The sequence below is a fragment of the Nakaseomyces glabratus genome, chromosome I (assembly GCF_010111755.1).
Source record: "Nakaseomyces glabratus chromosome I, complete sequence".
NCBI lineage: Eukaryota > Fungi > Ascomycota > Saccharomycetes > Saccharomycetales > Saccharomycetaceae > Nakaseomyces > Nakaseomyces glabratus.
The window spans coordinates 3,439-23,980 of record NC_088959.1 but is presented as its reverse complement, the minus strand read 5'-3'; the positions used below and the strand labels follow the sequence as shown (position 1 = coordinate 23,980).

The window sequence follows — 20,542 nt, the reverse complement described above, 5'->3', positions numbered from 1 at the left end:
CAATTTGAATTGCAGTTTTTCATTTTTTTACTCTTAAATTAATATAAAAAGATCATACAGCTAACTATTCAAACTATAAATCAAACTATAATATCAATTGGTAAAAATGTCACAAAGTGCCATTTCATCCACATCCGCTACTGATCCTGAGAGACAGACCCCAGAAACTAAGCTGGAAGGCGAAGATTTCCAACTGAAGGCCGATGAAGCCAGTATTCAAGGCGCTGAGATTCCAAGAAAGCCCTTAGGCGCTTACTGGACCGTTATGTGTCTATGTTTAATGATTGCCTTTGGTGGTTTTGTCTTTGGTTGGGATACAGGTACTATCTCTGGTTTTGTTGCTCAAACTGATTTCAAAAGAAGATTCGGTCAAAGACACTCAGATGGTACTTACTACTTGTCAAATGTTAGAACTGGTCTAATTGTCGCTATATTTAATATTGGATGTGCCTTCGGTGGTCTAACTTTAGGCCGTACTGGTGATTTGTATGGCCGTAAGAAAGGTCTAGTCATTGTTGTTTCTGTCTATGTTGTTGGTATTATTATTCAAATCGCTTCGGTAGACAAATGGTACCAGTATTTTATTGGTAGAATTATTTCTGGTCTAGGTGTTGGTGGTATTGCCGTTCTTTCTCCAACCTTAATTTCTGAAACAGCTCCTAAACATCTAAGAGGTACTTGTGTTTCATTCTACCAATTAATGATTACTCTAGGTATTTTCTTGGGTTACTGTACAAACTATGGTACCAAGAATTATTCTAACTCCGTCCAATGGAGAGTCCCATTGGGTCTATGTTTTGCCTGGGCTTTGTTCATGATTGGTGGTATGTCCATGGTTCCAGAATCTCCAAGATTTTTGGTTGAAAAAGGCAGATTAGAAGAAGCCAGACGTTCTATTGCTATTTCCAACAAGCTTTCCATGGATGACCCTGGTGTAACCTTCGAATTAGATACTATAAGCGCAGGTGTTGAAGCTGAAAGACTTGCTGGTAGTGCCTCTTGGGGTGAATTATTTTCTAATAAGGGTAAGATTCTACCTCGTGTTATTATGGGTGTAATGATTCAATCTTTGCAACAACTGACAGGTAATAACTACTTTTTCTACTATGGTACCACAATTTTCAAGGCTGTCGGTTTGGAAGATTCATTCCAGACATCCATTGTCCTAGGTATTGTTAACTTCGCTTCTACATTTGTGGGTTTATGGACTGTCGAGAGATTTGGCCGTCGTAGATGTTTGTTGTGGGGTTCTGCAACTATGGCTGCTTGTTTTGTCATCTTTGCTTCAGTCGGTGTAAAGAGTCTGTATCCTCACGGTAGAGACCATGCATCCTCTAAGGGTGCCGGTAACTGTATGATTGTTTTCACATGTTTCTTCATTTTCTGTTTTGCTACTACTTGGGCTCCAATTGCCTACGTTATTGTCTCTGAAACTTATCCATTGCGTGTTAAGAACCGTGCCATGGCTATTGCTGTTGGCTCTAACTGGATTTGGGGTTTCTTGATTGGTTTCTTCACTCCATTCATTACCAGTGCGATTAACTTCTCTTATGGTTATGTATTCATGGGTTGTTTGGTATTCTCTTACTTCTATGTTTTCTTCTTTGTCTGTGAAACTAAGGGATTAACATTAGAAGAAGTTAATGATATGTATGAAGAAGGTGTCTTACCATGGAAGTCTCCAAACTGGGTTCCACCATCTAGAAGAGATGCTTCTTACGATATCGACGCTATGATGCACGATGACAAGCCATGGTACAAGAGATTCTTGTAATAACATAAACTCGGATGCTTTTGCTATTATAATTTTAACGATTAACACTTCATTGTCTACTACTTCGAAACGATGTTCCATATTTTAACTTTGATACTATTCTGATAGAACCATTTACGACATCTTTCTATTTTCCTTTCATATTAGCATTTTAATTTTATATATATGCTTTTGTCTTTTAATAAAACTTTTAACGATCATTTAATTACGATTGTGGGCTCTTTGTATATTGAACGCTATATTGGATATTGGAGGTATTCCGTGAAATTACAGAGGACTCCATTCATTATATAGAAAATGAATTTTCAAACCTAGAGAATAGGCATGTGCCAGATGAGAGATCACTTAACAATGTCCCTATTGAACATTTATCAATGCCAGAAAAACACTAACAAAACAAACGCTAACAAGAAAAATTCTAATATTGCGTATTTCTTATATGCCGGCGGACTGCGCTGATTTTCATGCTATAGGAAAACATCGATGGTTGTCTGCTATTACTTGAGGAACAATAAACTAGTTTCTAAAACTTGAAATCATTAGACCATTCTATACCTCATAAAACTATAAAAAATTAGAGCTGGCAATTTACATCCGTTGGCTATGGAAATAATTATATTCTAAACATGCTTGTTTCATTAAACAATGGATGGAAGTACCTGTACGATTGTAAATGCAAAAACAACGGTAGTTTCAAGGAATATGCACCAAAATCTAGGGACATGACATTAACTGGTTATAACGAGGGAGAAAGATTAGTTTGACGTAATTTACATTTTTAACGGTAATCAAAAAGAGAACTTCTGTATCACTCTTGGCATATATGTACCGTATGCTGATCCTCCACGATTAAATGTGTGTGCTGCAGATTTGTAACAGTTAACGATAAATAATATAGTACACCCCAAATATATAGAGCATCTGAATTACCGAATGCCATTAGCCAAACTTGCTGACTTAATAAATAACTTGAAATAAATAGCATAGCCCATGACATACAAAAAATTTAAATGAAATCGGGACTTCGTAGGTGAACTCAAAATATCTAGATACACTAGCACGTTAGTTGTACCAAAATCAACTAGTACAGAACTGAAAGAAACTGAAAGTCAATATCACCAAGTGTCTTTATTTGGCGATCACTTATGATTAAAACGATCATCAACCCTTTGAAGAATAGCAGACAAACTGTACAAGCAAATAGGGCCATGTCAATGTCACCATTTCACCAATTGCGCCCAGTTGATGGCCAAGGGAATATCTATCCTTTTGAGATGTTAAAAGGTAAGGTTGTCCTCATTGTAAACACAGCCTCAAACTGTGGTTTTACACCTCAATATATCGAATTAGAAAACATGTATCAGAAATATAAGAACGAGGGTTTCGAAATATTAGGTTTCCCCTGTAATCAATTTGGTCATCAAGAGCCGGGCAGCGATGCCGAAATTCAGAAATTTTGTTCCTCTAAGTACAAGGTTACTTTCCCAATAATGAAGAAGATTGACGTCAATGGTCCATATGAAGACCCTGTCTTCAAGTATATCAAAGAACAAAAGCCAGGAATGCTAGGTCTGAAGGGTATAAAGTGGAATTTTGAGAAGTTTCTAATAGATCGACAAGGTAATGTTGTTTTAAGAGCTTCATCATTAACTAAGCCATCAACTTTGAATGAAACAATAGAAAAGCTTTTAAAGAACTGAACTCTTGCTTCCTCATCAATTAAGAACATCTTGCATCAAGTTAATTTAGAGCAACGTATAGAAAACACTCGAGAATCCTTTGCACTATATAAAAATACAATTCAGTATATGAGTAATGTGATAGCTGGTTATTGCATATGTCAATATAATCGCAATACTATGGACCTACTACGCTTAAACATATGCTACACAGCTTTTTTTATTATTCATAAAAGAAATACCAGTTGATACATTCTACTATAACAATTCCCTGAGAGTGTTGGTGGCTATTGAGATCCTTTCACCATGAAAATTACTAACCATCTCAATTCAAGTATTTTGATATAAAGTACAATATTCTGCTTACAATTCAACATGTACTATTTAAATTGTTCGTTATATCTAACAGCTGTTGTAACAACCTGCAAAAAAAGAGGAAAAAAGAAAAAAAAAAAAAAACCCCACCGGCACTTCTGAAGAGATTTAGACTTTGTAGATCATTTCATTTAAAACAGGATTACTTGATCAAATCCACATTAAATGTAAATACAGTTATGCCATAACTGCTGCCATCAAATTAAGTTATACCTCAGTACACTATACAAATTATTAATACCAACTGTTGAGCTAGTTTATACATATGAAGTCCAAAGAATTGTATTGTTTGTGCTAGATATAAATACCTAGATACAGATATGGATAGCCAAAGCAGTTTTTATGATCTAAGTCCACATGATAAGGATAATAATGAGTTTCCGTTCAGTAACCTAAAAGGCCAAGTTGTACTAATAGTAAATGTTGCTTCTAAGTGTAACTTCACACCACAGTACAATGATCTACAGTACCTGCATGAAAAATACAGTTACAGAGGACTGAAAATCATAGGATTCCCATGCAATCAGTTTGGCCAACAAGAGCCTGAAAACGATGAAGTAATTCAAAAATTTTGCTTGTCCAATTATGGTGTTTCATTCAAAATCCTAAAGAAAATCAAGGTGAATGGACCTAATGCTGATCCTGTCTACACGTATTTGAAGAATGAGATGCCATCACAAATAGGCCTGAAGGTAATAAGATGGAATTTTGAAAAATTTTTGGTTGATAAACATGGCAGAGTACGCCATCGATACTCTAGTTTAACCTCCCCTAAATCTCTACAACGCACTATAGATCAATTACTCGACGATAAGTAAAAGATATGAAAGCCTATTAATTTAGGAGCCGAAAATAACTCTCTACAGTGTGGAATTTCAAGCTCAATAGATTAGTATTACTAAGAGAGTTTTAGAAATATTATCTTATCAATTTAGTACCCTCTTATTCATTGCATTTACGATGTTAATCAGCATAGGATAGTCTATGAGAAGTAGGTATACCCATACTTTTTTGAGTGTAGAAGCAAAATTAAAGATAATATGTTCTCTTTTGAATGAAATCTCAATCATGTATATTCTTTTTTTAAACTTTACTAATGTACAACAAAACTGTTTTTGTCATGGATTCATTTTTATTCTTTCTCATACGTTGTCATTTATGTAATTAAGTAGCAAATCTTTTAATTTCTTTTTTATATAAAATTTGCTATACATCGATGCCATCAAAGTCCCATTGATCGGTAAGTAGAAGATTTTAAAACGCGGGGTCTGATTCATCAACATATAATGTTTGCCTATAGAATAAGTACGTGAACTTCAGCAGTTAAGTCAGAATATTCATTCTAATAACTGCTATAGATGATCAAAGTATACCCGCATGCTATTTGGTACAAATGCCTCATACTATTTCCCTCAGAAATAAAAGCAAATATAAATTAATGCTTGTAGCAAACTTCCAAGTAACGATTAAAATTCCAACTGATAAGAACGACGCTTAAATGACAACTTCTCAAGACACTGGTTTAAAATAGAATGAAGCCGCCACAAATCATAAGTGAAAAAAAAACGATCCAATTGCAAAATATCTATTAGTAATGAGATAATAGTCATCTAAACTGCAAATATTGCGGATTCAACCGTAAACATAACATTAAAAAGTAATTTAGGATCAGTGGTGCGAATATTGTTCAATAACCGAAGCTTTGATATTTCCGATTTCATATAATCTATATGACATTGAACTGTGAACAATAGACTTCCATAATGCCTTCACCATTCATCCATTATCAGTCATATTAACAAAGGCTTGAGTAAGAGATGAGACTACTTCATCTGCTTATTTGCAGTATTAAATAAAGGCAGGCTATTATAATAACAAATTTACACTATACAATATCCCTGCTTTACCGTACCAGCATTGATGACATTTTTCACTGTTTACCGTTCTGAATCACTATCATGTCTATTAATAATAGTTTTAACACTCCAACTTTCTTGAAACTCAAGATGCCTCTATTAAAAATGTATATATATGCTTTGCATTCGCATTTGCTAATACTGAAAACCACGGTAACACAGTAATGTAAAGGATATGCGCAACATTTGCAGTTTTGCAATGGAAATCTGGCGCAGGCATTAAATTTAGACAAGGCATTATGAGGAAGTTTTAGTCACTATGTTAAGTTTCTTAACCTGACAAATACACTCATGAATGGAAGTCAAAAAGCCTAAAAATAGACAAAAAAAGATATAGTACACCTATTTTAAAATATCATGCTAAAAATATCTAACAGCTTTTCTTTTCCATTCTGTCAAGGAAAAAAAAGAAATAAAATCAACGACTCGCTGTTGCGTAGTAGTAACAAAAAAAGCTTACTTACTACACCAAGAGAACCATAACTAAATAAGACCAGAAAATCCTTGTACCAATAATTGAAAGTCGTATTTCTAGACATACCTGCATATATCAGTGAAAAGAAGGCAATTTTATGAGTGAAGATCAACATATCTATTGATACATTTACTAATCTAAAAATGTAATGCTCGAGAATCAGAACCCAAGACGGACCCACACGTTTGTAGTGAAAGAAAGTTTTTCACAACCATTTATTTCCGTATGTAGCACAACCCAACACACATTATTTAATAGTTTTGCAATCTTACCTATACTACTACTCTAAGAACTATGCGCATATTTAACTTAACAACCTAGATTAGGGCGGTAGTCAAAATTTTGGCTATTTTTTGGCCAACTAAGAATACTTCATCATATCTCTAATTTACTCCAGACCTTTTCTTGGCTCCACAAAGGAGTGCTCACTGCCTCCTGATCTCCATTGTAGTCCCTAAATAACCAAGACAGAATCCAAACTAATTTTACTAGATGTTGAAAAGTAATTCCAAATTTAAAGGTATTGTCATGTACAACCATGATATTCTGCAGCCCATAGCTCTGGTGCATGAATTCAAAAAATTAATCTATTTTTGAATTCGTTCTGATATCAACCTTCCATGAACTTCTAATGAGTGCGAGCAATATTTACCTCTGCACATATTTAGCAAAAATATCTGATTTTTTCGACTATATTACTGTGCGGCAGTTCCTTTAAGGTTTTAATGAGATGGTATGCCTTGCTTTTTTCTTAGTTTTTCTGTAAAATGTACCATCCAACATGCCAATTAGATAGCATTAATATGACATGCCAAACCGACAAGAAAAAAGCGCCCCAAATATCTAAGCAGCTTTTGTCATTTTAATTCAGTTTATGAAAAAATCATATCTAAAAATATAGCTACTTTTTAATAAGCAACAAATACCGATAAAATTATAATAAATCAAAAATTGATCTCAGTATTCAATTAGGAGACTTGAAAGCAATTCACTTTGCCCCATTTCAAACTCACACTCAATATTTATACTATTTTTTCATATCACAAACTTATATATAGGATGCATTATCTTTCAGAATATTTTAGTTCATTTTTGATTAGAAATCTTCCAACTTTGTCAATAGTTCTTTTTTAAACTAATTAGAATAAAACTAAGATATTGAATTAAAAATCATGAACAGTATTAATATTCTGACTGTTTTTCTATTTGCATATTTTGTTCATGCTAAGGTTGGTATTCCGAACCCATTCGAGGGCACAATCAATAATTTTCCCTCTGGATGCTCACCAAATCATGGACTTTATAATAGAGGCTTGACTATGGAACTATATAACTATAGTTATATTCACCCGCAAAGTATTCAAAGCTATTTCAACACCAGTACACTAAAGAAAATGGAAAAAGGCCAATGCTGGGACCCATCATATCTAGATGTAAATTATCCCCGTACAGGCTATAAAACACACAATCGATTTGCTAAAGTGAATGGGATAGACGGTATCTTAGATTTTGAATTCAACCCTACCAGATCATGTGTACCATCAAAAGGACAACTTCCACAGAATTATAATTACCCATTGCAATTCACATTATCAAACTTTACAATGCTTCTCTATGGATATTTCAAACCGAAAGTTACAGCGAAACATACATTTACAATATTTGCGGATGATTTATTATTCCTCAACTTTGGAGCAGGAAATGCATTTGATTGCTGCCAGCAACAAGATACAATAGATGATTTTGGAAATTACCAGGCTTATGCCCTATGGGGCTCAGATACACAACAAAATACACTTACAGTCAATTTGGATGCTAATATATACTACCCAATAAGAATGTTTTACAATAATAGGGACTTTAAAGGTGCGCTGAATATGTATTTTACTACCGATGAATCCAATACAAAAATAAACGACTTCTCCGGTTATCTCTTTAATATACCAGATTCATCTGAGGGATGCCCTGCCCACATTTCTTATGAAACCGAATGTGGTAATGTATCAGGAGCAATTACTTATTCAACGGAATACATCACAGAATCCATAGAATCACCTAACATACCAGTGACTTCGACAATATTCCATATCCAGGTACCTTGCCCAAGCTCTTCCACTTCTATTTACTGTAGTGATGGATTTTATGACCCAATAGCAAACTCCTGCGTAAAGACAGAATCTTCGGAGATAATTGTCGCTACCGCTTCAACTACATATACCCCAGGGCCCGTAACTGATACAACAACAATTTCGACTTATGTCACTCATATTACAGGTTCTGATAATCGTGACACACCAGAAACGGTGTTTGTTGTCGAGACCCCTGAAGACCCACAATCACCCTCTAATTCACATATACCCTCCTCCTCAGTAAGTTCATCTTCTGTTTGGCCTTCAAGCATCTCAGTAACAGAAATCCCATCTAGTAGTGTTTCAACAATTGAGACATCAAACATCACATATTCACAAACTCTATCAACTAGCCCATCAACTTTTGCTTCGTCTAATATAGTACCATCACCTTCACAATCATACATTTCACCAGGAGATTCATCCATTTCATCATCGTCCAGTTTCTATTCTAACAGTTCCTCAACAGATATACCGCTAACAAATCCGTCATCTACTGCAAGTTCAGTATCAACATTTAACACAATTATTCCTACTGCCTCAACAACTTATGTCCCAGGATCTGTGTCAACTATCACCACCATTTCTACCTACACCACCTATATTACGGGACCTGACAATCGTGAGACACCAGAAACAGTGTTTGTAGTTGAAACACCTCAGGACCCAGAATCGTCCAGTTCTTTCTTCACATCTACCATAATCACTCCTACTGCCTCAACAACTTATGTCCCAGGATCTGTGTCAACTATCACCACCATTTCTACCTACACCACCTATATTACGGGACCTGACAATCGTGAGACACCAGAAACAGTGTTTGTAGTTGAAACACCTCAGGACCCAGAATCGTCCAGTTCTTTCTTCACATCTACCATAATCACTCCTACTGCCTCAACAACTTATGTCCCAGGATCTGTGTCAACTATCACCACCATTTCTACCTACACCACCTATATTACGGGACCTGACAATCGTGAGACACCAGAAACAGTGTTTGTAGTTGAAACACCTCAGGACCCAGAATCGTCCAGTTCTTTCTTCACATCTACCATAATCACTCCTACTGCCTCAACAACTTATGTCCCAGGATCTGTGTCAACTATCACCACCATTTCTACCTACACCACCTGTATTACGGGACCTGACAATCGTGAGACACCAGAAACAGTGTTTGTAGTTGAAACACCTAAATTCTCGGAATATAGGACATTAAATAGTAGAACTACAAGAACCAGAACTACAAGAACCCTAGTTCCACAAACTGATACAACTTCCAGTAATATCGTCACACTACAAACGGAACATTCTAGACCTGAAACAGTTATTATCCATTTAGATACGTCTTTCTATTCTGATGTACTGACTTCGCATTCTCATTCAAATTACCGCAATTTTGCCACCAAAAATACAGACATTACACCCTGTTCAAGTTTTGATACTTCCCCCCAAAACGCCAGAAAAACAGAAGAATCAGGAGAAATGTACACAACTGTTAAATCCATTTCATTTTCATCAGCCATATCAAGTGAACCAATAGAGTACCAACTACAAGCTTCATCAATCACCCTTCTACCAGTGAGCAGTACCTACCTGATAATATTAACGATAATAATGACAGCAATATGCCTGATATAACATTATTACCATTATGTGTCTTTAACAGCACCAAATAGCCAATTATATTTCTTTAGTAACACTAAGTAATAAATGATATTCCTCTTTGTACTCCTAAATCTTTATTACATTCGCACAAGACTTCCTTGGTTCCTAAATTTGGGATATCAAACTGCGTCAATTCAGTTGTTGTATCTGCTTAGTGTGAAATCAGATTCCTTTCAGGAAGACATTAGAATCGCACCACCACCAGTCCCATATAAAACCCTTTCAATATAGTAGATTGAAAAACAAATTCTGGAACCTGGCTGGAAAGTCAGACCAATCAAACTTCTGTGAGCAACACTTAATGGCCGCCAAAATATTCATAATCCTAGAAACCAAAAACATTCAATTTAGTATCCTTTACTATCCATATATATAGGATCTTAAATACTATCATCACAAGCTGTATAAGATTACTTGTGCTGTTTGCAAAAGAATTAGCCCACAATTATTATGCTGGTTTTTCCAGCCAACTATTGATCTAATCTGAGCCTTTTTGAAGAAGGTGTAACTTTAGGACGTTGTTGTTATTCATGGTAATCCCATTAATTGATATACAAAGTTGAATAAAAATGCAATGGGATACATTAATTGTTAGGAAGCTCAAAATTCGACAAAGTCATCTGATCATACATCACACTTGTAACACTGGACTCTGGAATTCCAATACTCGATTGTATGAATATCATATTATGAGTTTCACATTTTAACTTCTAACTAGTTTATCAGAAACATATCCGACATCCCCTCATTATCATCATTTGGATATAAATTACCCCATTCAATTTTTATTCAAAACCATACAGCTGTACAAAAGTATACCACATTGGGCTTATTCAATCAAAGCTTTCCTGAAAACAGATTACACTATAGCATGACGATGGATATTGTAGAGTCGAATTATTTGAGGGACAGCAACGATAGGGAAGAAACTTTTACAAATAAGGTTCCGGTAGTGAGCAAGCTTTCATACAACCATTACTCAGAACTCTCATGATTAGTTGCTTTTCAAAAATACATATTTGGCATGTCTATCTCTAGTAGCAACAATATCGACGACAAAATGTTAACTGGTAATTCAGCCGTGTATTCTTCAACCACTCACTTGTCATGATAGGGGTGAATACCAGAGTTACTCTTACGAATACCAGTTCTTGAAGCAGCAAGCAAAGACTCTAAACAGATCCATAAAAACAATATTTTTTCCTCAATTAGGTGCTTAGCATCATTAATGACTCTTTTTCAAAAACTAATGTTTCATTCAATCCGATCATAAAGGTGTTCAATCTAAGTCTCTTTGTGCTATTATGCAACAGGCCAAATCAAATCCATTATTGTTGTAGCCTGTTCTAAAATCAGCTGATTTCTGTTACACATGAGGATTCATCAATCAATAGTCCTTCTATTCCACATTCTGAATATATCATTTGGGTCATTGGCTGAGGATTGTATCTTCAAATATCTTAAAACACCAAATGAACCGAGCAAAATGAAACTTCAAAAACCTCACATATCAACTATGGATAGTATGATAAACTAGGGTATAATTCAAGTCTTGCCATTTTATCCAAACGTGTTGTAACTGTATTTACTGATCCGTACTGATCTGCCATCAGTTAGCTATTTAGATGTTCTTTGTTTACATGAGAAAATGCAGACGGCCAGGGAATGTACGTATATGATGAGCATATGCACATGCATTGTCATGCCGGAGCGTTTTTTGAGACGATCGCATTTCACATGATGAACATTGCCATTGTCGTTAGATGGTAGAATGAAAGAAATATGTTTGAAGCAAGCCCGTGTAGGAAACAATCAAAGCATACAAGAACATAACCTATAACTTTAGATATTGAAAGAGCATTCAAAAATATACTAGTGAAATGAAAATCAAAGTAATGTATGATATAATAACTTATTATCCTCTTTAAGCAGCTACCTGTGCTTAAACATAAACTTTTCAGGTAACAATATAATGCTTGTTATCGCGATCCTCTACTCCAAATCTGTTACCTTCAATTACCATTCGAAATGTCAGCAATAGGAATAGGTTCCACCATAATTCTCTATATTCCCACAAAGATGGTTTATAAAAGAGTTTGTTGCTTTTATGTTTGAGGATAATCTTGTGGTGTAAATTTGTATAGACAACATTATTGGTTTTTCTTGATCAATGACTTAAAACAACACAGTTCACAAGATACTCATATTTTCTGACGCTATTTGTTTTGAAATCAACAATAAAGATACACACGATCCAACAGTGAAAACTACTATTGATATAATACACAATCTCAGTGTGCAGAAACAAATGGGCATTATTTGATACAAGGCAATGCATACTTTAAGTAGTATGATAGAAAGTTGTGAGAAATTTTCAATGGAACTTGTGCAATAAGACAATATTAGTAGTATTCACAAATAAGGATCCATATACCCAGTTGAAGACTTACTCTGAGCAAACAACAAAGCAAAATTGCAAAATGCCGGTATGCTAGGGATTGTTCTGGCATTCTAAGAACCAACACCCCACCGCTCACGCAATTCTTACTCAGCTTACTTACTCGTTCCACTCAACTCCCGCGATACCAAGACAACCACAGAAAAGAAGTCAGGAATACACCCATACACCACCGGTAATTTGGTCAGGACTTCCATCCCTGAAAAAATGACTTCTTCCACTTCTTTCTTTTTTTGGAAGCAATTCTGCACAGACAAACCCGGACCGTACTATATCTCTTGGTAAAGCGGAAGGAACTCTTTTGCAATTTGTGGAAGAAACGAACCTTTTGTCCGATGCCGTGGAAGCAAAATATCCCACGATCTTTTGCACAACCCACAGAACATGCTGCTGCAAGCTAACGAACTGTGCTGCCCCTTTAAATCTCGCGCATGAAAATCACGACCGGGAAAATCACGACCGGGAAAATCACGACCGGGAAAATCCTTACATTTGTAATCCTTACATTTGTAAGCCGAGCATTTCCACTGCTTTTCTCTTCGCAACAAATGGCCTCCATCGGTTGCGGAAGTACATTTCTTATTAAGCCTGTTGAATTACCCGTTTCATCCCACTTTTTCTCTCTCGATAGAAACTCTCGCACGTAGTACTGTTTCAATAATCTTCTCATGCTCCCCTCTCATTGGTTAGCCTATAACGCCATTTTCTGTACACACAAATGAAGCAGCTTACACAAACTCAACCTCTAGTTGCAGACAATCCCAGTGCCACTTCATAGTACTAATAATATGTTCCAACCAGAAAGACTGGCAACATTAAATTTTGTTTCCGATCACCCTAGTAAACTTAGAAATGTCCAAGAAATCGAATCATCCAACAGTAATGCTCGCACTTTAGCCCTTAAACGTTCCTCACAACACAGGTTGTATATGTTTAGCCCCGTAATTGGCCAAGACTTTCATCCCTTAGTAAATAAGAAGGGGCAATAGCTTCCTTTATCTGCATGCCGTGAATACCTAAATAACCAATGCCGGTATTAAACACCTCCGAAGATATCAGTATAATAAGGAAACCTCATTGTTCAAAATAATCTGTGCTGATTCGAACTAGTTTCCTCTATTCAATCGCAATGCCCACTTTTCACTTCTTCTCAGAATTAGAATTAATGTAGGAAGATTTGCACTAAGCCAAACTGACCCCCCTAATGCTCAATATTCTCAGTAAAGAACTCAAGTTACCAAATTATCGGTAAATCCTCAGTGTATAGTAACCCGAGAAAACTTGCACATTCTGCAAAATATTTCTGATATACATTTTATATAAATACCATCTCTATAAGGTAATATCGAAGTCCTAGTGTATGCTACAAATCGTACTATAGTATATAATACATGTGACCATATATTGTCTATAGTGACAAAAGAAACTTCAAAAAAGTTATACTAAGAAATAATACTAGTAATAATAGTTTGTACAGGTGTTCTACTGATTAAATTTTTATGAGATTTAGAAATATATTATTATTAGCTGCCAATACAGTATTTTACTGTACATCGGTACTTGCTAAAACTTATGAAAATCAAGAAATTGTCCTTGACAGTGTTACGCTTGGATTGACAACCTACGAAGATGACGAACTGATGGTTCTGAAAAATGCTAAGGTGACACTTAATGATTTCACAACTATCAAATTACCAGAAGGTATTTCACTGTCTGGCAATTCTGTACTTACGATAACTGCGCCTTCAGGTGATGGCACTCCATATTCAATAGTTATCAATGGCAAGGTAAGTATAGATGATGAATCACAGTTTATCTTTGATGGTAGCTCATTGTCATATAAAGCTGATGTGCAAGACTTTAATGCTTTTACATTCGATATCAACACCGGTGCTGATGGGGTCTTTATATCAAAAAACAGTCTTATGAGAATTAAATTACCAAAGACAACCGGTACTGGTTTAGGTACCTCTATCAATTTTAACCCCTCAATTCATATCGGTGGCACGTACAAGGCTCCTAATAACTCACCATTAGCCATATTGGGTAAGCTCGAGGTGCTGAAAAGTGAATCGAAAGTAGATGGCTATTTTGATGACAGGTTATGGAGAGTAGATCTTGGTCCTGACCACATTGATGAAAATGGTGTATTCACTATTCAGAATGATTTATCAGGTAATATACACTGTCAAGCTTATATTGGCGTTTATGCGGATATTTTCAAAGGAACAGAAAATGTATTAATTCATGCAATTGGTTATCAAGGGTATTCAGTCGTTTCACCAATCACAATTGACCTCGGTGAAGGCCCAGTATTTGATGCTTCAGTTGTTTTGAACTATATCTTACTCCCAGAAGGTCAAGATGGCTTTAAGTTTTTAAATCTCAATTATTTAGAGTATGGAAATAGTGCGTTATTTCAGCTGGGTTTCATCTATTTCTTCGACGGTAATAGCAATGATGTAATTGCAACGGCTGAAAACAATGTCATTGAAGTGAAAAATCTCAAATCACAAAAGTCGATATCTATAACAGGTGATCACAATTATAACATCACTACACACTACAATGAAGGCAATAATGATGCAAGGAAAGGTTATTTCAGTTTCCACCAATACGAAAATGAAATAGTGATCTTTCTCCAACCAATACCATCAGAAAATCCCGATTATACGACGACAATCGACAAGGGCAACGGTGACTTCGAGACAGACCTTGTTTCGCACATCACGACCAAAGACTCTGACGGCAAGCCTACCACAATCACAACTACCATACCATTGTTCGGGCCTGCACCTCCTGCCGAGACCAAGACTGTTGATCTGGGCAACGAAGTGACTGAGTACCTGGTCATCAGCTACTGGACGACCACCAACGAGTTTGGTGGGTTGATCACCACCAGCAGCACCAGGACGTACAGCCCTCCACCTGTGACGGTGACGGCCACCACTGCTGCGGACTATGTTGAGAGCGACTGGATCTCGTTCTTCATCACCACTGATGAGAAGGGCGATATTGTTACGAGCAGCACTCTGTTCAACGCTACGCGTGACTACAACTTGCCTGAGGCTCCACACACGTCGTTCGGGCCTGCACCTCCTGCCGAGACCAAGACTGTTGATCTGGGCAACGAAGTGACTGAGTACCTGGTCATCAGCTACTGGACGACCACCAACGAGTTTGGTGGGTTGATCACCACCAGCAGCACCAGGACGTACAGCCCTCCACCTGTGACGGTGACGGCCACCACTGCTGCGGACTATGTTGAGAGCGACTGGATCTCGTTCTTCATCACCACTGATGAGAAGGGCGATATTGTTACGAGCAGCACTCTGTTCAACGCTACGCGTGACTACAACTTGCCTGAGGCTCCACACACGTCGTTCGGGCCTGCACCTCCTGCCGAGACCAAGACTGTTGATCTGGGCAACGAAGTGACTGAGTACCTGGTCATCAGCTACTGGACGACCACCAACGAGTTTGGTGGGTTGATCACCACCAGCAGCACCAGGACGTACAGCCCTCCACCTGTGACGGTGACGGCCACCACTGCTGCGGACTATGTTGAGAGCGACTGGATCTCGTTCTTCATCACCACTGATGAGAAGGGCGATATTGTTACGAGCAGCACTCTGTTCAACGCTACGCGTGACTACAACTTGCCTGAGGCTCCACACACGTCGTTCGGGCCTGCACCTCCTGCCGAGACCAAGACTGTTGATCTGGGCAACGAAGTGACTGAGTACCTGGTCATCAGCTACTGGACGACCACCAACGAGTTTGGTGGGTTGATCACCACTAGCAGCACCAGGACGTACAGCCCTCCACCTGTGACGATCACAGCCACCACTGCTGCGGACTATGTCGAGACGGACTGGATCTCGTTCTTCATCACCACTGATGAGAAGGGCGATATTGTTACGAGCAGCACTCTGTTCAACGCTACGCGTGACTACAACTTGCCTGAGGCTCCACACACGTCGTTCGGGCCTGCACCTCCTGCCGAGACCAAGACTGTTGATCTGGGCAACGAAGTGACTGAGTACCTGGTCATCAGCTACTGGACGACCACCAACGAGTTTGGTGGGTTGATCACCACTAGCAGCACCAGGACGTACAGCCCTCCACCTGTGACGATCACAGCCACCACTGCTGCGGACTATGTCGAGACGGACTGGATCTCGTTCTTCATCACCACTGATGAGAAGGGCGATATTGTTACGAGCAGCACTCTGTTCAACGCTACGCGTGACTACAACTTGCCTGAGGCTCCACACACGTCGTTCGGGCCTGCACCTCCTGCCGAGACCAAGACTGTTGATCTGGGCAACGAAGTGACTGAGTACCTGGTCATCAGCTACTGGACGACCACCAACGAGTTTGGTGGGTTGATCACCACCAGCAGCACCAGGACGTACAGCCCTCCACCTGTGACGGTGACGGCCACCACTGCTGCGGACTATGTTGAGAGCGACTGGATCTCGTTCTTCATCACCACTGATGAGAAGGGCGATATTGTTACGAGCAGCACTCTGTTCAACGCTACGCGTGACTACAACTTGCCTGAGGCTCCACACACGTCGTTCGGGCCTGCACCTCCTGCCGAGACCAAGACTGTTGATCTGGGCAACGAAGTGACTGAGTACCTGGTCATCAGCTACTGGACGACCACCAACGAGTTTGGTGGGTTGATCACCACTAGCAGCACCAGGACGTACAGCCCTCCACCTGTGACGATCACAGCCACCACTGCTGCGGACTATGTCGAGACGGACTGGATCTCGTTCTTCATCACCACTGATGAGAAGGGCGATATTGTTACGAGCAGCACTCTGTTCAACGCTACGCGTGACTACAACTTGCCTGAGGCTCCACACACGTCGTTCGGGCCTGCACCTCCTGCCGAGACCAAGACTGTTGATCTGGGCAACGAAGTGACTGAGTACCTGGTCATCAGCTACTGGACGACCACCAACGAGTTTGGTGGGTTGATCACCACCAGCAGCACCAGGACGTACAGCCCTCCACCTGTGACGGTGACGGCCACCACTGCTGCGGACTATGTTGAGAGCGACTGGATCTCGTTCTTCATCACCACTGATGAGAAGGGCGATATTGTTACGAGCAGCACTCTGTTCAACGCTACGCGTGACTACAACTTGCCTGAGGCTCCACACACGTCGTTCGGGCCTGCACCTCCTGCCGAGACCAAGACTGTTGATCTGGGCAACGAAGTGACTGAGTACCTGGTCATCAGCTACTGGACGACCACCAACGAGTTTGGTGGGTTGATCACCACCAGCAGCACCAGGACGTACAGCCCTCCACCTGTGACGGTGACGGCCACCACTGCTGCGGACTATGTTGAGAGCGACTGGATCTCGTTCTTCATCACCACGAATGATAAGGGGGAGATTATCACTGACAGCACACTCTTCAATGCAACTAGGGAATATATTGACGCAGAAGCACCTCATTTATCTTCTAGTATGGAAGATGTAATACCTGGAGAAGCCGACTACACGACGACGATTATATCAAATGGACGCACGATCACGGAGGTGGTATCTCATGTCACAACTACAGGCTCTGATGGGAAGACCATTACATACATCACCACGCTGGCGTCATATGATCAGGTAGATGAGGGTGTGTTCACGTCACCTGCACCTTACTCACAGCCACCAGTTGTGACAACCACTGTGACGGAAGACGACGGTAGTAGCAAGACGGTTGTGATCTCTTACTCGCCTTCTGAGGGCGAGGATGGGGTCACCCGTACAGGTACGACCACTATCTCCACCATCACTGCTAGCGGCGAGGCCGACTACACGACGACGATCGACAAGGGCAACGGTGACTTCGAGACAGACCTTGTTTCGCACATCACGACCAAGGACTCTGACGGCAAGCCTACCACGATCACCACCACCATCCCATTGAAGCCAAGTGATGCCGGCGAGGCCGACTACACGACGACGATCGACAAGGGCAACGGTGACTTCGAGACAGACCTTGTTTCGCACATCACGACCAAGGACTCTGACGGCAAGCCTACCACGATCACCACCACCATCCCATTGAAGCCAAGTGATGCCGGCGAGGCCGACTACACCACCACCATTACTTCCGACGGTCACACCATCACAGAAGTAGTCTCCCACATCACCACCACTGATTCAGACGGTAACACTGTTACATACACCACCACGATGGCCTCCTTCGATCAGGTAGACGACGGCGTGTACACGTCTGCTCCACCTTACTCACAGCCACCAGTTGTGACAACCACTGTGACGGAGGACGACGGTAGTAGCAAGACGGTTGTGATCTCTTACTCGCCATCTGAGGGCGAGGATGGGGTTACCCGTACAGGTACGACCACTATCTCCACCATCACTGCTAGCGGCGAGGCCGACTACACGACGACGATCGACAAGGGCAACGGCGAGTTCGAGACAGACCTCGTCTCCCACATCACGACCAAGGACTCTGACGGCAAGCCTACCACGATCATAACAACTGTGACTCTAACAGAAGAACCAGATTACACATCTGTGTTTGTTTCTGATGGTCACACGATCACAGCTGTTGTATCTCATGTCACAACCACCAATGATATCGGTCAGACTGTCACCACTACAGTGACCGTTATGTCATATGATCAAGTAGATGAGGGTGTATACACTTCTGCTCCTGCTTACTCGCAGCCCCCAGTAACTACGACAACTGTGAGTGCAGACACTGCTACAGCCACTGTAGTAATTTCGTACTTCCCATCTATAGGCGACTATGGAGTTACCAGGACAGGCACAACTACTATCTCCACGGTATCTGTCGGAGGTGAAGCTGACTACACCACAACAGTCGACAGGGGTAATGGCAGTACCGAAACTGATGTCATTTCGCATATCACCACTACCGACTCCAATGGTAATCCTACAACAATAACCACCACAATCACGAATGCACCCGCACCTTCGAATTCTAAAGCAAATATTGGGTCTGATCACACCACCACCGTGGTTTCTAACGGTCACACATTCACCGGGGTTGTATCCCATAGCACTGGTACTGATGAGCACGGTCACACAATTGTTTCTACAGTAACGCAAACCGTGGGTGGCCAGAGTCATGGCAGCACTGTTTCAAGTGCAAAACCAGTCTCAACTGTATCCGGTGCAGGATCTAATGCTCCTGGAACAGCAGGTGTAGGTGGTATTGTCAACTCTCAGAAACCTCAGTCAGGAAATGTGGCTGGTCAAGGGTCGGGCAACGAAAAGCCAACACAAGCTGCTGGCACAGCCGGTGGTAGTGGCTCTGGATCTGGCTCTGGGTCAGTGCACCAATCGGCAGGCAATAATGTACCATCTGGATCTCCATCTGTTCAGAGTGCAAAGGGTACTGCATCTCCAGTCAGTGGTATTCATAGTAGCCAAACACCACACTCTGTACCTTCACAAGCTCAAACACAAGGACAAGCACAAGCACAATCATCACGTCAACAGGCTGCCACGACTGCTCTATTACCTTCTGGCTCCTCTGTTGACAACTTCGGCAGTGGATTCAGCAGCACACAGACAGCATCTGTCCTACAGGGTAAGGGTGCTTCGATTAAAGTCACTTCAATTAGTATTTTATTCTCTATAATTGCAGTAATAGTTGTCGGTATGATCTAAAGTGTACTAGTTCTGTGACTGATCAACATGTACAATATTACAAACGTTCGTCCAGCCATGATGTTTAGATAGGCTGTTACTTTCAAATATGAATATTGATAAAATGGATTGATTATAGTCCAACAAAACGAAAAAAACTGAAAAAACACTAAAGTAAAAAAAAAAACTGAAACTCCCCAATTAATATTAATTGTTCGTAATTTGGGGCTATTATTTTTGTTCCACGTACTATTTTCTATATCTCATATTAATAATGTGAGCAGTATTATTCTCAAGAGTTTTTGTATATATTGTCTATTAGTTAACACTATAATTACTTTTCTCTTCTAAAAGGTTTTATATTATTTTATGTCTTTATTATTGTATTGTGTGCGTCTTCCTGTTGTTGATGT

General features: G+C 39.7%; 5 protein-coding genes across 5 annotated transcripts; all 5 read left to right on the top strand.

The window, feature by feature from the left end:
- Positions 1-106: 106 nt before the first annotated feature.
- On the top strand, positions 107-1,774 carry GVI51_I00099 (sugar porter family MFS transporter; the record flags this gene model as incomplete). The annotated part of the gene is made up of 1 exon (XM_447265.1): positions 107-1,774. One exon carries the CDS (start codon positions 107-109, stop codon positions 1,772-1,774), a length of 1,668 nt encoding a protein of 555 aa, XP_447265.1.
- Positions 1,775-2,919: 1,145 nt separating this feature from the next.
- Positions 2,920-3,474, top strand: GVI51_I00077 (glutathione peroxidase; the record flags this gene model as incomplete). Its single annotated transcript, XM_447264.2, has 1 exon — positions 2,920-3,474. One exon carries the CDS (start codon positions 2,920-2,922, stop codon positions 3,472-3,474), a length of 555 nt encoding a protein of 184 aa, XP_447264.2.
- Positions 3,475-4,148: 674 nt separating this feature from the next.
- GVI51_I00055 (glutathione peroxidase) lies at positions 4,149-4,646 on the top strand (the record flags this gene model as incomplete). Its single annotated transcript, XM_447263.1, has 1 exon — positions 4,149-4,646. The coding sequence occupies one exon, from the start codon at positions 4,149-4,151 to the stop codon at positions 4,644-4,646; it is 498 nt and encodes a 165-aa protein (XP_447263.1).
- A 2,745-nt stretch (positions 4,647-7,391) lies between these two features.
- EPA23 lies at positions 7,392-9,986 on the top strand (the record flags this gene model as incomplete). Its single annotated transcript, XM_447262.1, has 1 exon — positions 7,392-9,986. The coding sequence occupies one exon, from the start codon at positions 7,392-7,394 to the stop codon at positions 9,984-9,986; it is 2,595 nt and encodes an 864-aa protein (XP_447262.1).
- A 3,984-nt stretch (positions 9,987-13,970) lies between these two features.
- Positions 13,971-20,150, top strand: GVI51_I00011 (uncharacterized protein; the record flags this gene model as incomplete). The annotated part of the gene is made up of 1 exon (XM_065626627.1): positions 13,971-20,150. One exon carries the CDS (start codon positions 13,971-13,973, stop codon positions 20,148-20,150), a length of 6,180 nt encoding a protein of 2,059 aa, XP_065482699.1.
- Between the last annotated feature and the right edge of the window lie 392 nt (positions 20,151-20,542).